Source organism: Dendropsophus ebraccatus, chromosome 1, assembly GCF_027789765.1.
Source record: "Dendropsophus ebraccatus isolate aDenEbr1 chromosome 1, aDenEbr1.pat, whole genome shotgun sequence".
Taxonomy (NCBI): domain Eukaryota; kingdom Metazoa; phylum Chordata; class Amphibia; order Anura; family Hylidae; genus Dendropsophus; species Dendropsophus ebraccatus.
The window spans coordinates 163,922,883-163,939,079 of record NC_091454.1 but is presented as its reverse complement, the minus strand read 5'-3'; the positions used below and the strand labels follow the sequence as shown (position 1 = coordinate 163,939,079).

Below are 16,197 nucleotides of genomic sequence, written 5' to 3'. Positions count from 1 at the left end.
GCTGCACTGATTAAATTAGGCCTAACAATATAAAATTTACCCCCTCAATATAGTAAATGATTCCAAATTATGTAAACAGCAGAAGGTTGTTTTTATTCTTTATTCTGTTACAAACTTGGTCTGTGCAAAATTTAAGCATGCTTCTAAAGCTGGCTGAACCAAATGATTTAAGTAGAATTGGCCAACCACTTGAAGGGAATATATAACATTTTCTTTTACTGATTAGAGTCAGATATTAAAACTTGTAATTTTATTCTAATATGCTTCTATTTTTTATTTCAAGGGAGGCTGCCATTTTGCCTGGGCTGTTTTTAACAGCATTTAGTAACATGCTTTACAGAAAGACTAGTCTAGTCTATCTACTGGTGTCAAATGTTGCTGCAATGTTGCACAGATCACTTTACTGCAGCCTCCTCTTATAACTATAGACACAACAGGAAGTCTCAGCTTAGTTATAGCCCCAGTGATGAGAATGAAAACTGAAAAATTTCAGGTTTTATAATATATACATACATAGTAAAATGGAAAATTAGAAACAATGTCACAAAAAAATTTAAACAAAAAGTGATTTTCTGATGACACAATCCCTTTATTGTGTATGGGGACTTCCTGGCTCTCCTCTCCTGGATTTCATGTCCAACCCCTCTGTTCTCCAGGAGATAAGCTGTCTAAGAGGAGTTTGGCAACTACTTTCTCCCCATTCAGAAAAAATTTACACTTGGCCAAGAAGAATGTGTAATGTATGGGAGGATTGGCAGAGATAGCTGATAGAAGACCAAATCTAAATATTTGTAAAGTTAAAATGTATGGCCAGTTTATGGGTATGTTCACACTGAGTAAATGTGGCGGAATATGGAGAGATCCGCCACAGAAACCATCTGCCTTAGTGTCCCATAGTTTGTCTATGAAAAGGCTTGCGCGCCTCTGCTCTAGCCACTCTCCGCAAAAAGAATTGACATGTCAATTGAATGCCTTTAGACTACAACAATTTATTAAAATAATACTTTTTTTGTCTTACCTGTTAAATTTACTACTCCCCCAGGTCCAATGAAAAACTGTGGTGTAGCTGTATGTATTGTTACAGTGTCTGGGCTCTCAGGATTTGTATTAATTTGGTTCTGCATTGCAATCTAAAAAAAACAAACAAAACAACTGAATTACATCTGGGGTTATTTTCAGGATCTATAAAAAACAAAAACAAATTAATAACAGAAATAAGGTTGTTTGAGGACATAAGAAAGTGATCGTCACTTTTTGATGTATTGAATAACGGCCATTTTTGCCGTGGACGTCAAAATAATAAATATCATTATTATTTTCGGACGTCTTTTGCAAACAGCGGACGTTTTTATTAGTTGTTCACACACAGTTTTCCTTCTTTCACCGTTCTTTCTCCGTTTTTACTATTAAATTCAATGGACTTTTCAATTAAGCTGCATCCAAAGTCCAATTAGTAACCCCAAACTAAAATAATGTGCAAACACCAGTAATTGCACTAAGGGGAGACCAGGCTCAAAATAACGGACATCATTTTAAATGGAGCTGAATAAACGTTGTGTGACCATAGCCATACTCTTGCCCTCACTTTGGGTGTGGGTTTTGCAGTTCCATTGAGGGGAATGGAGCAGTTTTGCAGTACAATAAACAACCAGGGGAGTGGGAAGCAGTGTTTTTTCTAATCCTGTTTTAGCACAGACTGTCACTTTAATAAACAAATTGCTGTATTAAAAACTGACAAATTCACTAATGTAATCCCACCTGGAGTATTTCTGCAAGATCTTCATTTCCATTATCCACAGAGATATCAAATGCAGTTTTACAGAACTTGCTTTGACTATGTACATCTGCTCCATACTTTATTAGAAGTTCCACTACTTCTTGGTGATTGTGCTCAGTCGCCCAGTGGAGAGCAGTCATCTTCAACATATCTTTGGCATTAATGTCAGCACCATGCTAAACAGATGGAAAAAATATTATTTTGTAAAAGGAAAAAATATGCTACACGTAAGTCCCTGCTCACAACAGGATCATGACAGAAGCCATATCAGCTATGTTGGATTGCTTTTCAAAATTATCCCAAGAAATCTTGACAGACTCCGTAGATTTCTAATGCAGTGCATTAAAGAGGTACTCCGGGCTGGGGTCATTTTTATTGTATGGCCGGGGAGGGGGTGGATATAGAGGATGCCGTCGGTCACTCACCTCCCCGGTTCCAGCGGGAGAACGGGGTGGCGCAATAAAGGACCAGGCGCTGGAACTGGGGAGGTAAGTGACCGGCGGCTTCTATATCCACCCCCTCCCTGGCTGTACAATAAAAATGACCCCAGCCCAGAGTACCCCTTTAAGTTTTTGTCAGGGTTATGGTAATTTTGTCTCCTAGACTAGAAAACCATCTAGGCTGTAGAATTTGGAATGAAAAGATGGCCAGACAGGAAGAACACATCCCTCAAACCATTCAGACTAGGAAGGAGAACTAAAGCCATGCGCTGCAGTGTAGTGGCTGAATTCTGCTATTTGGTATTGTATATGAGGAGTAAAAGATAGATTAGAGTCAAACATAACCCTCAAGACAGTGAGATTGCTGTCTAGTGGTTTAAGTGTCACTGTCGTTATGACTTTTAATATCTAAATCAACAGTAGATGATATATAAAACAAGTTTGCAATTTACATTCATTATTTTTTCGTTATCCAAAAACACAGCACTTCCTGTTCTGTAAACCTCCCCCCCCCCCCAAAAAAAAACAAAAAAAACAGAAAACAGTCAGAAAACACGACGTCCTGTGTATCCCAGGCCATCTGAGTGCTCACAGAGAAGGCAGTCATGTGACTGATGGACACATTGAGCCATGACACTCTGTATTGGCCAGAATTCCTGTGTTTATTTTCTTTTTTCTTAATCAGCAAAATCTGCCTTCAAGAGACTGGACCTGGATTTCTGGTAAGTTCAGCTTTGTTTTATAGCATGATAACAAAAATAATAAAAGGGGCCATTCACTAACATAACATACATTACAAGGTTGTATAACTTTGTAATGTGTGTTATTTAGTGAATAATTTTGAAACACTGCACTACCCCTTTAAGCTTCTTACCTTTAGTAACACTTCTACTATATTTGCATGTCCTTCTGAAGCAGCCATATGCAGTGGAGTTCTGTCAACTTTTGTCCGTGCATCTCTACTCACTCCTGCTCTAAGAAGCACTTCAGTTGTGGAATAATGGCCATACTGGGCTGCCAGATGGAGTGGAGATGTTCCAAGCTATAATTACACAAACATATAAAGTAATTAACTGATTATGACCACAAAAATACCTAACATATCAAGACAGGAACACTAAACCTCAAGTCAAAATAAGGACTTATGCACACAGCAGGGTAAGAAACACTGACCCTAAACATTTTGTATTACACTGCAATCACTATTGACCACAGCCTAAAGAGTTAAAGAAGGGAACCAATCAGCACGATTGTGCTGATATTGTTCCCAGCTGCAGAGTATAGAGCTACTGTGCAGCTCACACAGCATACCAGCCGCGGCTGCAGCAGTAGCTTTACAAAAGTGAAAAAGATGTTTTATTATGCTGCGCAAGGCTGGGAGAGGGGCAGCAACTAGTCATCCGGGCGAGGAGCCACCTGTGACAAGTCAAGACTCTCTGCCTGTCAGCACGCAGTGTGGGCATGACTGACAAGCAGAGAGGCCACTAATGGGTCCCGCTAAGCCTGTGAATCATCCCAGCACTGCGTCCTGACAGGCCCTCACAGCAGCCCCCCAGCCAGCCTCACACAGCGTAATAAAACATCTTTTTTTCCCTCTGTAAAGCTACTGCTGCAGCCATGGCTGGTATGCGCCACGAGATGAACAGTAGATCTATACTGTGCTGCTAGGAACCATATCAGCACAAACATACTGATATGTTCCCTTTAAACTGCTAGGATCAGAGTTCTGCAGCGATCTCTTAACCCAGCAGCGAAGACCGGAAGTTCTCCTCTGGACCTGCACACATCAGTGTCATGTTCCCTGCCCCTCTGGTTCAGGCAGCATGTTCTAACACCACTGTTCCACTCCTGATGCTACATCTGCACACAAGGGGTGGAGATAAAATCAAATTCACAATTCTAATGAATACCAGAATTGTGAATCAGTTAAATGACGAATTAGCTAAATAAAATCGCTCAGCCTTAATATGCACAAGCGTAAGCATTTCATTAAAACCCCTCTAAGGTTACAAACCCACTTGCCGGATCTGCAGCGAGTCTCCTTGCTGCGTTTTTGCAGGGAGACTCGCTGCAGATCCCGGCCCTATACTTTCAATAGCAGAGAAACTCGCAGCAGGGATGTACATCCCTGCTGCGATTTTGTCTGCAGCCCGCCCCATTAATCCCCCGGCCGCCGGACATTATACATTACCCGGTCCCCGTTCCTGCTTGCTTCGGGGCTCCCGGTGTCTTCACGGCCCGCCCGGCCAATCAGTGCGCTGCGGCGGGGCAGCGCACTGATTGGCCGGGCGGAACGTGCCGGGAGCCGCTGAAGCAAGCAGGAGCCGGGATCAGGTAATGTATATCCTGCCCGCCCCCCTGCAGCCCCGATCGCCCCCAGCCCCCGGCCGCACGATCGCCCCCAGCCCCGCAACCCCTGGCCGCACGATCGCCCCCAGCCCCCGGCCGCATGATTGCCTGCAGCCCCGCAGCCCCCGGCCGCACAATCGCCCCCAGCCCCGCAGCCCCCGGCCGCACGATCGCCCCCAGCCCCCGGCCGCACGATCGCCCCCAGCCCCCGGCCGCACGATCGCCCCCAGCCCCCGGCCGCACGATCGCCCCCAGCCCCCGGCCGCACGATCGCCCCCAGCCCCCCGCCGCACGATCGCCCCCCGCCCCCGGCCGCACAATCGCCTGCAGCCCCGCAGCCCCCGGCCGCATGATCGCCCGCTGGGGCCGGGGGCTGGGGGATGCGGGGCGATCGTGCGGCCGGGGGCTGGGGGCGATCATGCGGTCGGGGGCTGCAGGGCTGGGGGCGATCGTGCGGCCGGGGGCGATATACATTACCTGATCCCGGCTCCTGCTTGCTTCAGCGGCTCCCGGCACGTTCCGCCTGGCCAATCAGTGCGCTGCCCCGCCGCAGCGCACTGATTGGCCGGACGGGCCGTGAAGACACCGGGAGCCCCGAAGCAAGCAGGAACGGGGACCGGGTAATGTATAATGTCCGGCGGCTGGTGGGTTAATGGGGTGGGCTGCAGACAAAATCGCAGCAGGGATGTACATCCCTTCTGCGAGTTTCTCGGCTATTGAAAGTATAGGGCCGGGATCTGCAGCGAGTCTCCCTGCAAAAACGCAGCAAGGAGACTCGCTGCAGATCCGGCAAGTGGGTTTGTAACCTAAGGCTGCCGGTAGCCTTATCTGGAGGTAGTAATCCTTCTCTCTGTATTATTATATCAGCAGATACCAATTGGTTCTGAACACACATTGCTGCTTTTCCTTTCAGTTGGCATTACGTTATACTAAACTTCACATGGAGGAAATGTACACAGCTTCCTCCAGCAATAATAACTAAAAGGTGGGGGTTTCATCAACCAGGCTGATGATGGATAGACCTTTTTATTCTATGCAACTTTAGGCTGAGTTCACACACACAATTTTTGCTCAGTTATTTGGTCCTCATATTGCATCCAAAACCAGGAGTAGATTGAAAACACAGAAAGGCTATGTTCAAACACTGTTAAAATTTAGTGGATGGCCGCCATTTTATGACAAATAATGGACATTATTTCATAACAACGGCCAATGTTTTAAAATAAAGCCAATTATTTGCCTTTAAATGACTGCCATCCACTAAATTTCAACAGTGTGTAAACATAGCCTTTCTGTGTTTTCAATCCACTCCTGGTTTTAGTTGCAATATGAGAACCAAAATATTGAGCAAAAATACTGTGTGAACACAGCCTTAGGTTACAAACCCACTTGCCGGATCTGCAGCGAGTCTCCTTGCTGCGTTTTTGCAGGGAGACTCGCTGCAGATCCCGGCCCTATACTTTCAATAGCAGAGAAACTCGCAGCAGGGATGTACATCCCTGCTGCGATTTTGTCTGCAGCCCGCCCCATTAACCCCCCGGCCGCCGGACATTATACATTACCCGATCCCCGTTCCTGCTTGCTTCGGGGCTCCCGATGTCTTCACGGCCCGCCCGGCCAATCAGTGCGCTGCGGCGGGGCAGCGCACTGATTGGCCGGGCGGAACGTGCCGGGAGCCGCTGAAGCAAGCAGGAGCCGGGATCAGGTAATGTATATCCTGCCCGCCCCCCTGCAGCCCCGATTGCCCCCGGCAGCACGATCGCCCCCAGCCCCCGGCCGCACGATCGCCCCCAGCCCCTGGCCGCACGATCGCCCCCAGCCCCCGGCCGCATGATTGCCTGCAGCCCCGCAGCCCCCGGCCGCACGATCGCCCCCAGCCCCGCAGCCCCCGGCCGCACGATCGCCCCCAGCCCCACGATCGCCCCCAGCCCCCGGCCGCACAATTGCCTGCAGCCCCGCAGCCCCCGGCCGCATGATCGCCCGCAGCCCCCGGCTGCACGATCGCCCGCTGGGGGCGATCGTGCGGTCGGGGGCTGCAGGGCTGCAGGCGATTGTGCGCCGGGGGCTGCGGGGCGATCGTGCGGCCGGGGGCTGCGGGGCTGGGGGCGATCGTGCGGCCGGGGGCTGCGGGGCTGGGGGCGATCGTGCGGCCGGGGGCTGCGGGGCGATCGTGCGGCCGGGGGCTGCGGGCGATCGTGCGGCCGGGGGCTGCGTGGCTGGGGGCGATCGTGCGGCCGGGGGCTGCGGGGCTGGGGGCGATCGTGCGGCCGGGGGCTGCGGGGCTGGGGGCGATCATGCGGCCGGGGGCTGCGGGCGATCGTGCGGCCGGGGGCTGCGGGGCTGGGGGCGATCATGCGGCCGGGGGCTGCGGGCGATCATGCGGTCGGGGGCTGCAGGGCTGGGGGCGATCGTGCGGCCGGGGGGTGATCGTGCGGCCAGGGGCGATATACATTACCTGATCCCGGCTCCTGCTTGCTTCAGCGGCTCCCGGCACGTTTCGCCTGGCCAATCAGTGCGCTGCCCCGCCGCAGCGCACTGATTGGCCGGACGGGCCGTGAAGACACCGGGAGCCCCGAAGCAAGCAGGAACGGGGACCGGGTAATGTATAATGTCCGGCGGCCGGGGGGGTTAATGGGGCGGGCTGCAGACAAAATCGCAGCAGGGATGTACATCCCTGCTGCGAGTTTCTCTGCTATTGAAAGTATAGGGCCGGGATCTGCAGCGAGTCTCCCTGCAAAAACGCAGCAAGGAGACTCGCTGCAGATCCGGCAAGTGGGTTTGTAACCTAAGGCTGCCGTCACACATAGCATTTTTTGTTTTAACTGCCACTGGAGTTTTTAAGCCAAAACTAAGAGTGGAATGGGAAATGTAAAGAAAGGACTTGCAGGATCTACCTCTGGCTTAAAAACTGCAGTGGAAGTATTCCAAACAGACTTAATTACAGTTTTTACGGTACCAAGTCTTAATACTCATGTAAATAAAAAGATATTATGAATTTTGAACTATGCCCATATTCTTCTGTGAATCCACAATACAAAACAATGCAGGTTACTGCTGAATGTACTCTAAACAATTACCCAATCAGTAGTAAACGGTGCTCCATTTGCCATTAAGATACGAACTTCATCATCTTGGCCAGCTCGAGCAGCCTCTAAGAGTTTTTTTCCCAAATCTACCAGGGACATCTAAAAATTTAAAATAATAATACAGAACATAAATTAATTGGTTGGCATAAATTTTTATTATGTGAAACATTCAATGTACAGTCATTATATAGCAGTGCTGAGTCTTTGCCATTTAGCAGTGCTGAGTTCTCCTGACAGCATACAGCTCTATTTCTCCAGCAGAAAAACTCACACGTTGCTCCTGTCAGGCAGAGAAAGCATGCAGCAGGGTGTTAGAGATCGTAGTTAGGCCTCAGCATCTATATTGTCTCTTTAAGCCATCTTAGAAACTGTTAGAAACTGTATTTAGGCTTTGGCAGCCATGTTGTTTCTTCCAACCACCTTAGCTTGAAAAGAGAACTTTCTTAGAAGAAAAACATGATGTAAATGTAATTAAATGTGTATCGCTCGATAAGGATCACTGACATCACAGGATATGTTTTACGACTTAATGTACAATTCTTTCACCTGTTACAGACAACTGGACACCTTGAAGAAGCTATAAGAATTTATGGTCCATAATCATGTCAACATAAAGAAAATGATGGTACTTAGTGATTATTAGAAGTACAGTGGTAACTTGGTTTAAGAGCTCACCAGACTAATGTCTGTTCACAGTGATCAAAAAAGAAAAATGAATGAAAGCCCCATGCTCTCCGCCACCGGAGAGCATGGGGCAGTCATCGGGACCCCCCCTGTGGGGTCCCGGTACAAGCGATCAGCGGTATATACTATATACCGCTGATCGCTTGTGCTATGTGCCGCCGGCACTTTTTATCCCCTGTCACCATGAATGATTGGTGACAGGGGATAAAAAGTGATGTCCCCCCCACCCCCCCTGTCACCCCCGTCCCCCAGTCACCCCCCCCTTCCCCATATACTCACCTGCTCCTGGAGCTCCTTCCTCTTCCGTGTCCTGGCTGGTTATGAAGTGCGCATGCGCTCCACAACCAGCCAAGCTCTGAAAATTTTAAGTGACAGAGACCAATTTGGTCTCCGTCACTGAACTATGATTACTGTGATAGAAAATATCACAGTAATCATAGTAATACAGTGAAAATGAATGTATAAAGTACAAAAAGTGACAAACATACAAAAAAATAAAACACACACTTTTTATTATAGTAATAATTGCAGTTTACTCCCAAATTACCCCTAACCCCCCCCCAGATTACCCGTAACCACGGCACGTTGCCCATAACCACCCCAGATTGTCCGCAACCACCCCAGATTGTCCGTAACCACAGCAGGTTGCCTGTAACCACACCAGGTTGTCTGTAACCACAGCAGGTTGTCCGTATTCACCCCAGGTTGCCCGTAACCACCCCAGGTTGCCCGTAACCACCCCAGGTTGCCCGTAACCACCCCAGGTTGCCCGTAACCACCCCAGGTTGCCCGTAACCACCCCAGGTTGCCCGTAACCACCCCAGGTTGTCCGTAACCACAGCAGGTTGCCTGTAACCATACCAGGTTGTCTGTAACCACAGCAGGTTGCCCGTAACCATACCAGGTTGTCTGTAACCACAGCAGGTTGTCCGTAACCACCCCAGGTTGCCCGTAACCACAGCAGGTTGCCCGTAACCACCCCAGACTGCCCGTAACCACCCCAGACTGCCCGTAACCACCCCAGACTGCCCGTAACCACCCCAGACTGCCCGTAACCACCCCAGACTGCCCGTAACCACCCCAGACTGCCCGTAACCACCCCAGACTGCCCGTAACCACCCCAGACTGCCCGTAACCACCCCAGACTGCCCGTAACCACCCCAGACTGCCCGTAACCACCCCAGACTGCCCGTAACCACCCCAGACTGCCCGTAACCACCCCAGACTGCCCGTAACCACCCCAGACTGCCCGTAACCACCCCAGACTGCCCGTAACCACCCCAGACTGCCCGTAACCACCCCAGACTGCCCGTAACCACCCCAGACTGCCCGTAACCACCTCAGACTGCCCGTAACCACCTCAGACTGCCCGTATCCTCCTCAGACTGCCCGTATCCTCCTCAGACTGCCCGTATCCTCCTCAGACTGCCCGTATCCTCCTCAGACTGCCCGTATCCTCCTCAGACTGCCCGTATCCTCCTCAGACTGCCCGTATCCTCCTCAGACTGCCCGTATCCTCCTCAGACTGCCCGTATCCTCCTCAGACTGCCCGTATCCTCCTCAGACTGCCCGTAACCACCTCTAGATTACCCGGAACCACCCCAGACTGTCCGTAACCACCCCACATTACCTGTAATCTAATTTTTTTTATTGTATTTTAGTAACTGTGCTATTCTAATAACTGTTACTAGCTGCGGTTTTGCTTCAGCAAATTGGCACTCCTTCCCTTCTGAGCCCTGCTGTGTGCCCATACAGTGGTTTATGCCCACATATGGGGTACCGTTGTACTCAGGAGAACCTGCGTTACAGATTTTGGGGTATATTTTTTCTCCTGTTCCTTGTGAAATTTAGAAATTTCAAACTAAACCAACATATTATTGGAAAAATTCAAGTTTTTCATTTTTACTGGCCAATTTTGAATACTTTCCTCTAATACCTGTGGGGCCAAAATGCTCATCCTACCCCAAGATGAATTCTTTGAGGGGTGTACTTTCCGAAATGGGGTGACTTTTGGGGGGATTCTATTCTGTAGACATTACAGGGGCTCTGCAAACGCACCTGGTGCTCAGAAACTTCTTCAGAAAAATCTGCAGAGAAAATGCTAATTGGCGCTCCTTCCCTTCTGAGCCCGGCTGTGTGCCCATACAGTGGTTTATGCCCACATATGGGGTACCGTTCTACTCAGGAGAACCTGCGTTACAGATTTTGGGGTGAATTTTCTCTCCTGTTCCTCGTGAAATTGAGAAATTTCAAACTAAAGGAACATATTATTGGAAAAATTCGAGTTTTTAATTTTTACTGTCTACTTTTGAATACTTTCCTCTAATACCTGTGGGGTCAAAATGCTCACCACACACCAAGATGAATTCTTTGAGGGGTGCACTTTCCAAAATGGGGTGACTTATGGCGAGATTTTACTCCGCTGGCACTACAGGGGCACTGCACACCCACCTGGCGCTCAGAAACTTCTTCAGCAAAATCTGCATTGAAAAAGCTAATTGGCGCTCCTTTCCTTCTGAGCCCTGCTGTGTGCCCATGCAGTGGTTTATGCTCACATATGAGGTATCTTTTTACTCAGGAGAACCTGCGTTACAAATTTTGGGGTACTTTTTTTCTCTTTTTCCTCGTGAAATTGAAAAATTTCAAACTAAACGAACATATTATTGGAAAAAATTTGAGTTTTTCATTTTTACTGTCTAATTTTGAATACTTTCCTCTAACACCTGTGGGGTCAAATTGCTCATCCTACCCGAAGATGAATTCTTTGAGGGGTGTACTTTCCAAAATGGGGTGACTTATGGTTTTTTTTCTCTCTGCTGACACTACAGGGGCTCTGCAAATGCACCTGGTGCTCGGAAACTTCTTCAGCAAAATCTGCAATGGAAAAGCTAATTGGCGCTCCTTCCCTTCTGAGCCCCGCTGTGTGCCCATGCAGTGGTTTACGCCCACATATGGGGTACCGTAGTACTCAAGAGAACCCGTGTTACAAATTTTGGGGTGCTTTTTCTCTCATGTTCCTTTTGAAAATGAGAAACTTTAATCTAAATGTATATATTATTGGAAAATTTTAATTTTTCATTTTTTTTACGGCCTAATGGTGAATACTTTCCTCCAGCCCCTGTAGGGTTAAAATGCTCATTATACCCCTAGATTAATTCTTTAAGGTGTCTAGTTTCCAAAATGGGGTCACTTATGGGGGTTTCCAGTATACAAATCTCCTAAATCAACTTAAAATAAGAACTGGTCCCTAAAAAAATCAGTTTTGGAAACTTTCACGAAAATGTGGTAATTTGCTGATAAATTTCTAAGCCCCGTAACACCCTAAAAAAGTAAAATATGTTTATGAAATGAAGCCAGAATAAAGAGGACATATTGGTAATGTGACTTAGTAACTAATTTATGTAATACAACTTCCTTTTTTTAGAAGCAGAGAATTTCAAAGTTCATAAAATGCTAATTTTTTCAATTTTTCATGATATTTTGATGTTTTTCACAAAAAACACACAAAGTAGTGACCAAATTTTGCCACTAATGTAAAGTGCCATATGTGACGAAAAAACAATCTCAGAATCGCTAGCATACGTTAAAGCATCACTGAGCTATAAGCGCATAAAGTGAGATAGGTCAGATTTTGAAAAATGAGCCTGGTCTTTTAGGTGCAAATAGGCTTGGTCTTGAAGGGGTTAATATATCTGTCTGTGCTCTCCTTCCTCCCATACCTGATGCTGCTTGGGACTCAGCTTCCAGGGGTCAATCAAGCACGGGAGGGGGGGGGGGGGGGTTAGAGACCTTCCAGCTTGCAGCTATCCTATGATCATATGATATGCAAATTAGATATAAATTGTTACACAAGGAGACCTTTTGGATCCAGCGTCTTGGTACACTGAATCTGGGCGGCCTCAATAAGGCTTGCGGTTTCAGTGCATTTTTGTAGCCAGCATTAGAGAATATGTAAGGTGAGTATAGTTGTGCAATTTTATCATTATTTGTTATGTAAATTGTGTATTATGTGCGAATTTATCATAATATGCATCCTTTTGTATCCTTAGCCAGGGAAGTCTCGTGATGCTTCCTAACTAGAGATGAGCGAACCTGGAGCATGCTCGAGTCGACCCGAACCCCAACTTTCGGCATTTGATTAGCGGTGGCTGCTGAACTTGGATAAAGCCCTAAGGCTATGTGGAAATCATGGATATAGTCATTGGCTGTATCCATGTTTTCCAGACAACCTTAGAGCTTTATCCAAGTTCAGCAGCCCCAGCTAATCAAATACCGATCGTTCGGGTTCGGATCGACTCGAACCCGATTCGCTCATCTCTGTACCAAACTTTTTATACTGGCAGTGGGCATGATCATGTGATGCTTGAGAAAGTGGAGTGCTCCACGAAAGAAGCAGACATCAGCGTCTGCTCCGGCAACGCCATTCACCTTTTACAAGACGACAGTAGCTCTGATTGAGCTTTAAAGGACTTGCTATCTCTCATAGAGCATCTGGAACACGAATGTTGGGTGAATATACCTTGTGCATTTGTATTTTCCGAATATTGAAAAAACAAGATTGAAGCAATATCCTTTGGTGTGTACTGATTCATTGCGTGGCCTACTCGGAGGTTTAAAAGCCCTCTGGATTACACACATCTAAGAGAATGATTTGCAGTATTTTTTGCTTTTGGGAAAAAAACAACTTAATTGTGAAATCTTCAGCTTTATTAAAAGCGGATATTGATTTCAATCGAAAAGGACATATTCGAGGTGGGGGGGGGGGGGGAAACACTTTGTAAGTTTTATTTTTAGGTAATATTTTGTGGGTTTTAATGCAGAAAGCATTATCATGCAGAGCCCGAATCTTTAAATTCAGAGGGGAGAATGAAGGTGCTGCAGTGCGCCTTCTCCCCGGCTCTATCTACTGATCGGTATAGGTCTTAACACTCAAAAATGTTTCTGACATGTCAAAAGTGTTTTATAACGACAGGTACACTTTAAGAACCACACAATTTTTGTCTGTGTGAACAAGCTCCAGCATTTCTTGATGAGGTTTTCCTGTTACAAAACAAGAATCTAGAAAACTGTATTGTATAATATGAGCCCCCTATGTCATTCATTTATATATATATATATACATACATACACACACACAGCTGCATGTACACACAAGCACCATGCCCCTATGGCCGCTAAGTTCTCCAGTCACACTCCCCTGTCCATGTATGTACATATATCTCCAGAATATCTAGAGCTTTCTACAGTATAGCTGTGTGTATACAGTGTGTGTGTGTATATATTATAATGATTCTGGATTGAATCGAAACGTTGTATGTACCTTGATGATGGAATAAACACTATTCACCTTTACTCCGGTGTGCTGCAGACTCTTGCCGTTTTTTACATATATATATATATATATATATATATACACACACATACACACATTAGGGCTGGGCGATATTGGCCTAAATCATTATCGCGGTTAATCGTACATGTAGCCGCGGTAACGATAACTGAGCGATAATTATGACACACCCCTTATGTAAGCCACACCCCTTTTACAAGCCACACCCACTTGACCGTGAAAACCCTGTGATATTTTGTTTTAATAAGAGTATAAAAATAGCCATATAGGCTATTGTCCTTATCATTATTTGTCATTATTAGGGGTCTCAGCAGAGACCTGGACGTGTATATACAGATATACAACCACTACAGAATATGTATACACAGGTATACAGCTATGTACACAGTACAGTATCTGTATATACAGGTATACAGCTATGTACACACTACAGGACGTGTATATACAGGTATACAGCCACTACAGGACGTGTATATACAGGTATACAGCTACATAGCTGTATACATGTCCTGTACTGTGTACATAGCCCTATACCAGTATATATACATCCGATAGTGTGTACATAGCTGTATACCTGTATATACACGTCCTGTAGTATGAACGTAGCTGTATACCTGTATATACACGTCCTGTAGTATGTACATGGCTGTATACCTGTATATACACATCCTGTAGTGTATAGATAGCTGTATACTCAAATATACAAGTCCTGTAGTGGCAGTATTATTTATGTATTTATGCACACACACTACAAGATATGTATATACAGGTATACAGCTATGCAGATTTTCCATTAATAACACATGCACACTCAGCTAAGCTGAACATTCATGTGTATTATAGGACTACAAGAGATAGTTGGGGGTATCTGGGCAGGGGGGGGATCTAGGCAGAAGGGGGGGGATTTGGGCAGAAGTGGGAGGGGGAGATCTGGGCAGAAGTGGGGGGGGGAGCAGAAGTGGGGGGGAAGCAGCTGGGGGGGATGTGGGCAGAAGGGGGGGGGGAAGCAGCTGGTGGTGATCTGGGCAGAAGTGGAGGGGGGGGGGAAAGCAGCTGGGGGGATCTGGGCAGAAGTGGGGGGGGGGGAGCAGCTGGGGGATCTGGGCAGAAGTGGGGGGGGAAGCAGCTGGGGGGATGTGGGCAGAAGGGGGGGGGAAGCAGCTGGTGGTGATCTGGGCAGAAGTGGGGGGGGGAAGCAGCTGGTGGGGATCTGGGCAGAAGTGGGGGGGAAAGCAGCTGGTGGGGATCTGGGCAGAAGTGGGGGGGAAGCAGCTGGTGGGGATCTGGGCAGAAGTGGGGGGGAAGCAGCTGGTGGGGATCTGGGCAGAAGTGGGGGGGGGGAAGCAGCTGGTGGGGATCTGGGCAGAAGTGGGGGGGGGGGAAGCAGCTGGTGGGGATCTGGGCAGAAGTGGGGGGGGGAGCAGCTGGTGGGGATCTGGGCAGAAGTGGGGGGGGGGGGGCAGCTGGTGGGGATCTGGGCAGAAGTGGGGGGGGGGGGAAGCAGCTGGGGGGGAGTCTGGGCAGAAGTGGGGGGGGGGGGGGGGGAACCAGCTGGTGGGGATCTGGCCAGAAGTGGGGGGGGAAGCAGCTGGTGGGGATCTGGGCAGAAGTGGGGATCTGGGCAGAAGTGGGGGGGGGAAGCAGCTGGTGGGGATCTGGCCAGAAGTGGGGGGGGAAGCAGCTGGTGGGGATCTGGGCAGAAGTGGGGGGGGAGCAGCTGGGGGGGAGTCTGGGCAGAAGTGGGGGGGGAAGCAGCTGGTGGGGATCTGGGCAGAAGTGGGGGGGAAGCAGCTGGTGGGGATCTGGCCAGAAGTGGGGGGGGAAGCAGCTGGTGGGGATCTGGGCAGAAGTGGGGGGGGAGCAGCTGGGGGGGAGTCTGGGCAGAAGTGGGGGGGGGGGAGCAGCTGGTGGGGATCTGGGCAGAAGTGGGGGGGGGGGAGCAGCTGGTGGGGATCTGGGCAGAAGTGGGGGGGGGGGAGCAGCTGGGGGGGAGTCTGGGCAGAAGTGGGGGGGGGGGGGAAGCAGCTGGTGGGGATCTGGGCAGAAGTGGGGGGGGAAGCAGCTGGTGGGGATCTGGGCAGAAGTGGGGATCTGGGCAGAAGTGGGGATCTGGGCAGAAGTGGGGGGGAAGCAGCTGGTGGGGATCTGGGCAGAAGTGGGGGGGGAGCAGCTGGGGGGGAGTCTGGGCAGAAGTGGGGGGGGAAGCAGCTGGTGGGGATCTGGGCAGAAGTGGGGGGGGGGGGAGTCTGGGCAGAAGTGGGGGGGGAAGCAGCTGGTGGGGATCTGGGCAGAAGTGGGGGGGAAGCAGCTGGTAGGGATCTGGGCAGAAGTGGGGGGGAAGCAGCTGGTGGGGATCTGGCCAGAAGTGGGGGGGAAGCAGCTGGTGGGGATCTGGGCAGAAGTGGGGGGGGGGGAAGCAGCTGGTAGGGATCTGGGCAGAAGTGGGGGGGAAGCAGCTGGTGGGGATGTGGGCAGAAGTGGGGGGGGAAGCAGCTGGTGGGGATGTGGGCA

General features: G+C 48.9%; 1 protein-coding gene across 5 annotated transcripts in view; it reads right to left on the bottom strand.

Moving 5' to 3' along the window:
* Positions 1 to 16,197, bottom strand: part of GABPB1 (GA binding protein transcription factor subunit beta 1) — a 44,337-nt gene that overhangs the window by 23,191 nt on the left and 4,949 nt on the right. For 4 of the 5 annotated variants that reach the window (XR_011364555.1, XR_011364556.1, XM_069983501.1 and 1 more), the window contains exons 2-5: positions 7,644 to 7,751; positions 3,092 to 3,259; positions 1,759 to 1,953; positions 1,019 to 1,130 (exon numbers count right to left, since the gene is read on the bottom strand). Coding sequence is in view for 3 of the 5 variants with exons in the window: in XM_069983501.1 (XP_069839602.1) it covers positions 1,019 to 1,130; positions 1,759 to 1,953; positions 3,092 to 3,259; positions 7,644 to 7,751 (583 nt within the window). In the remaining 2 variants the exon portion in view is untranslated. Of the gene's footprint in view, positions 1 to 1,018; positions 1,131 to 1,758; positions 1,954 to 3,091; positions 3,260 to 7,643; positions 7,752 to 7,923; positions 8,441 to 16,197 lie in introns of those variants that run through there. The other variant, XM_069983484.1, reaches the window with a different exon arrangement.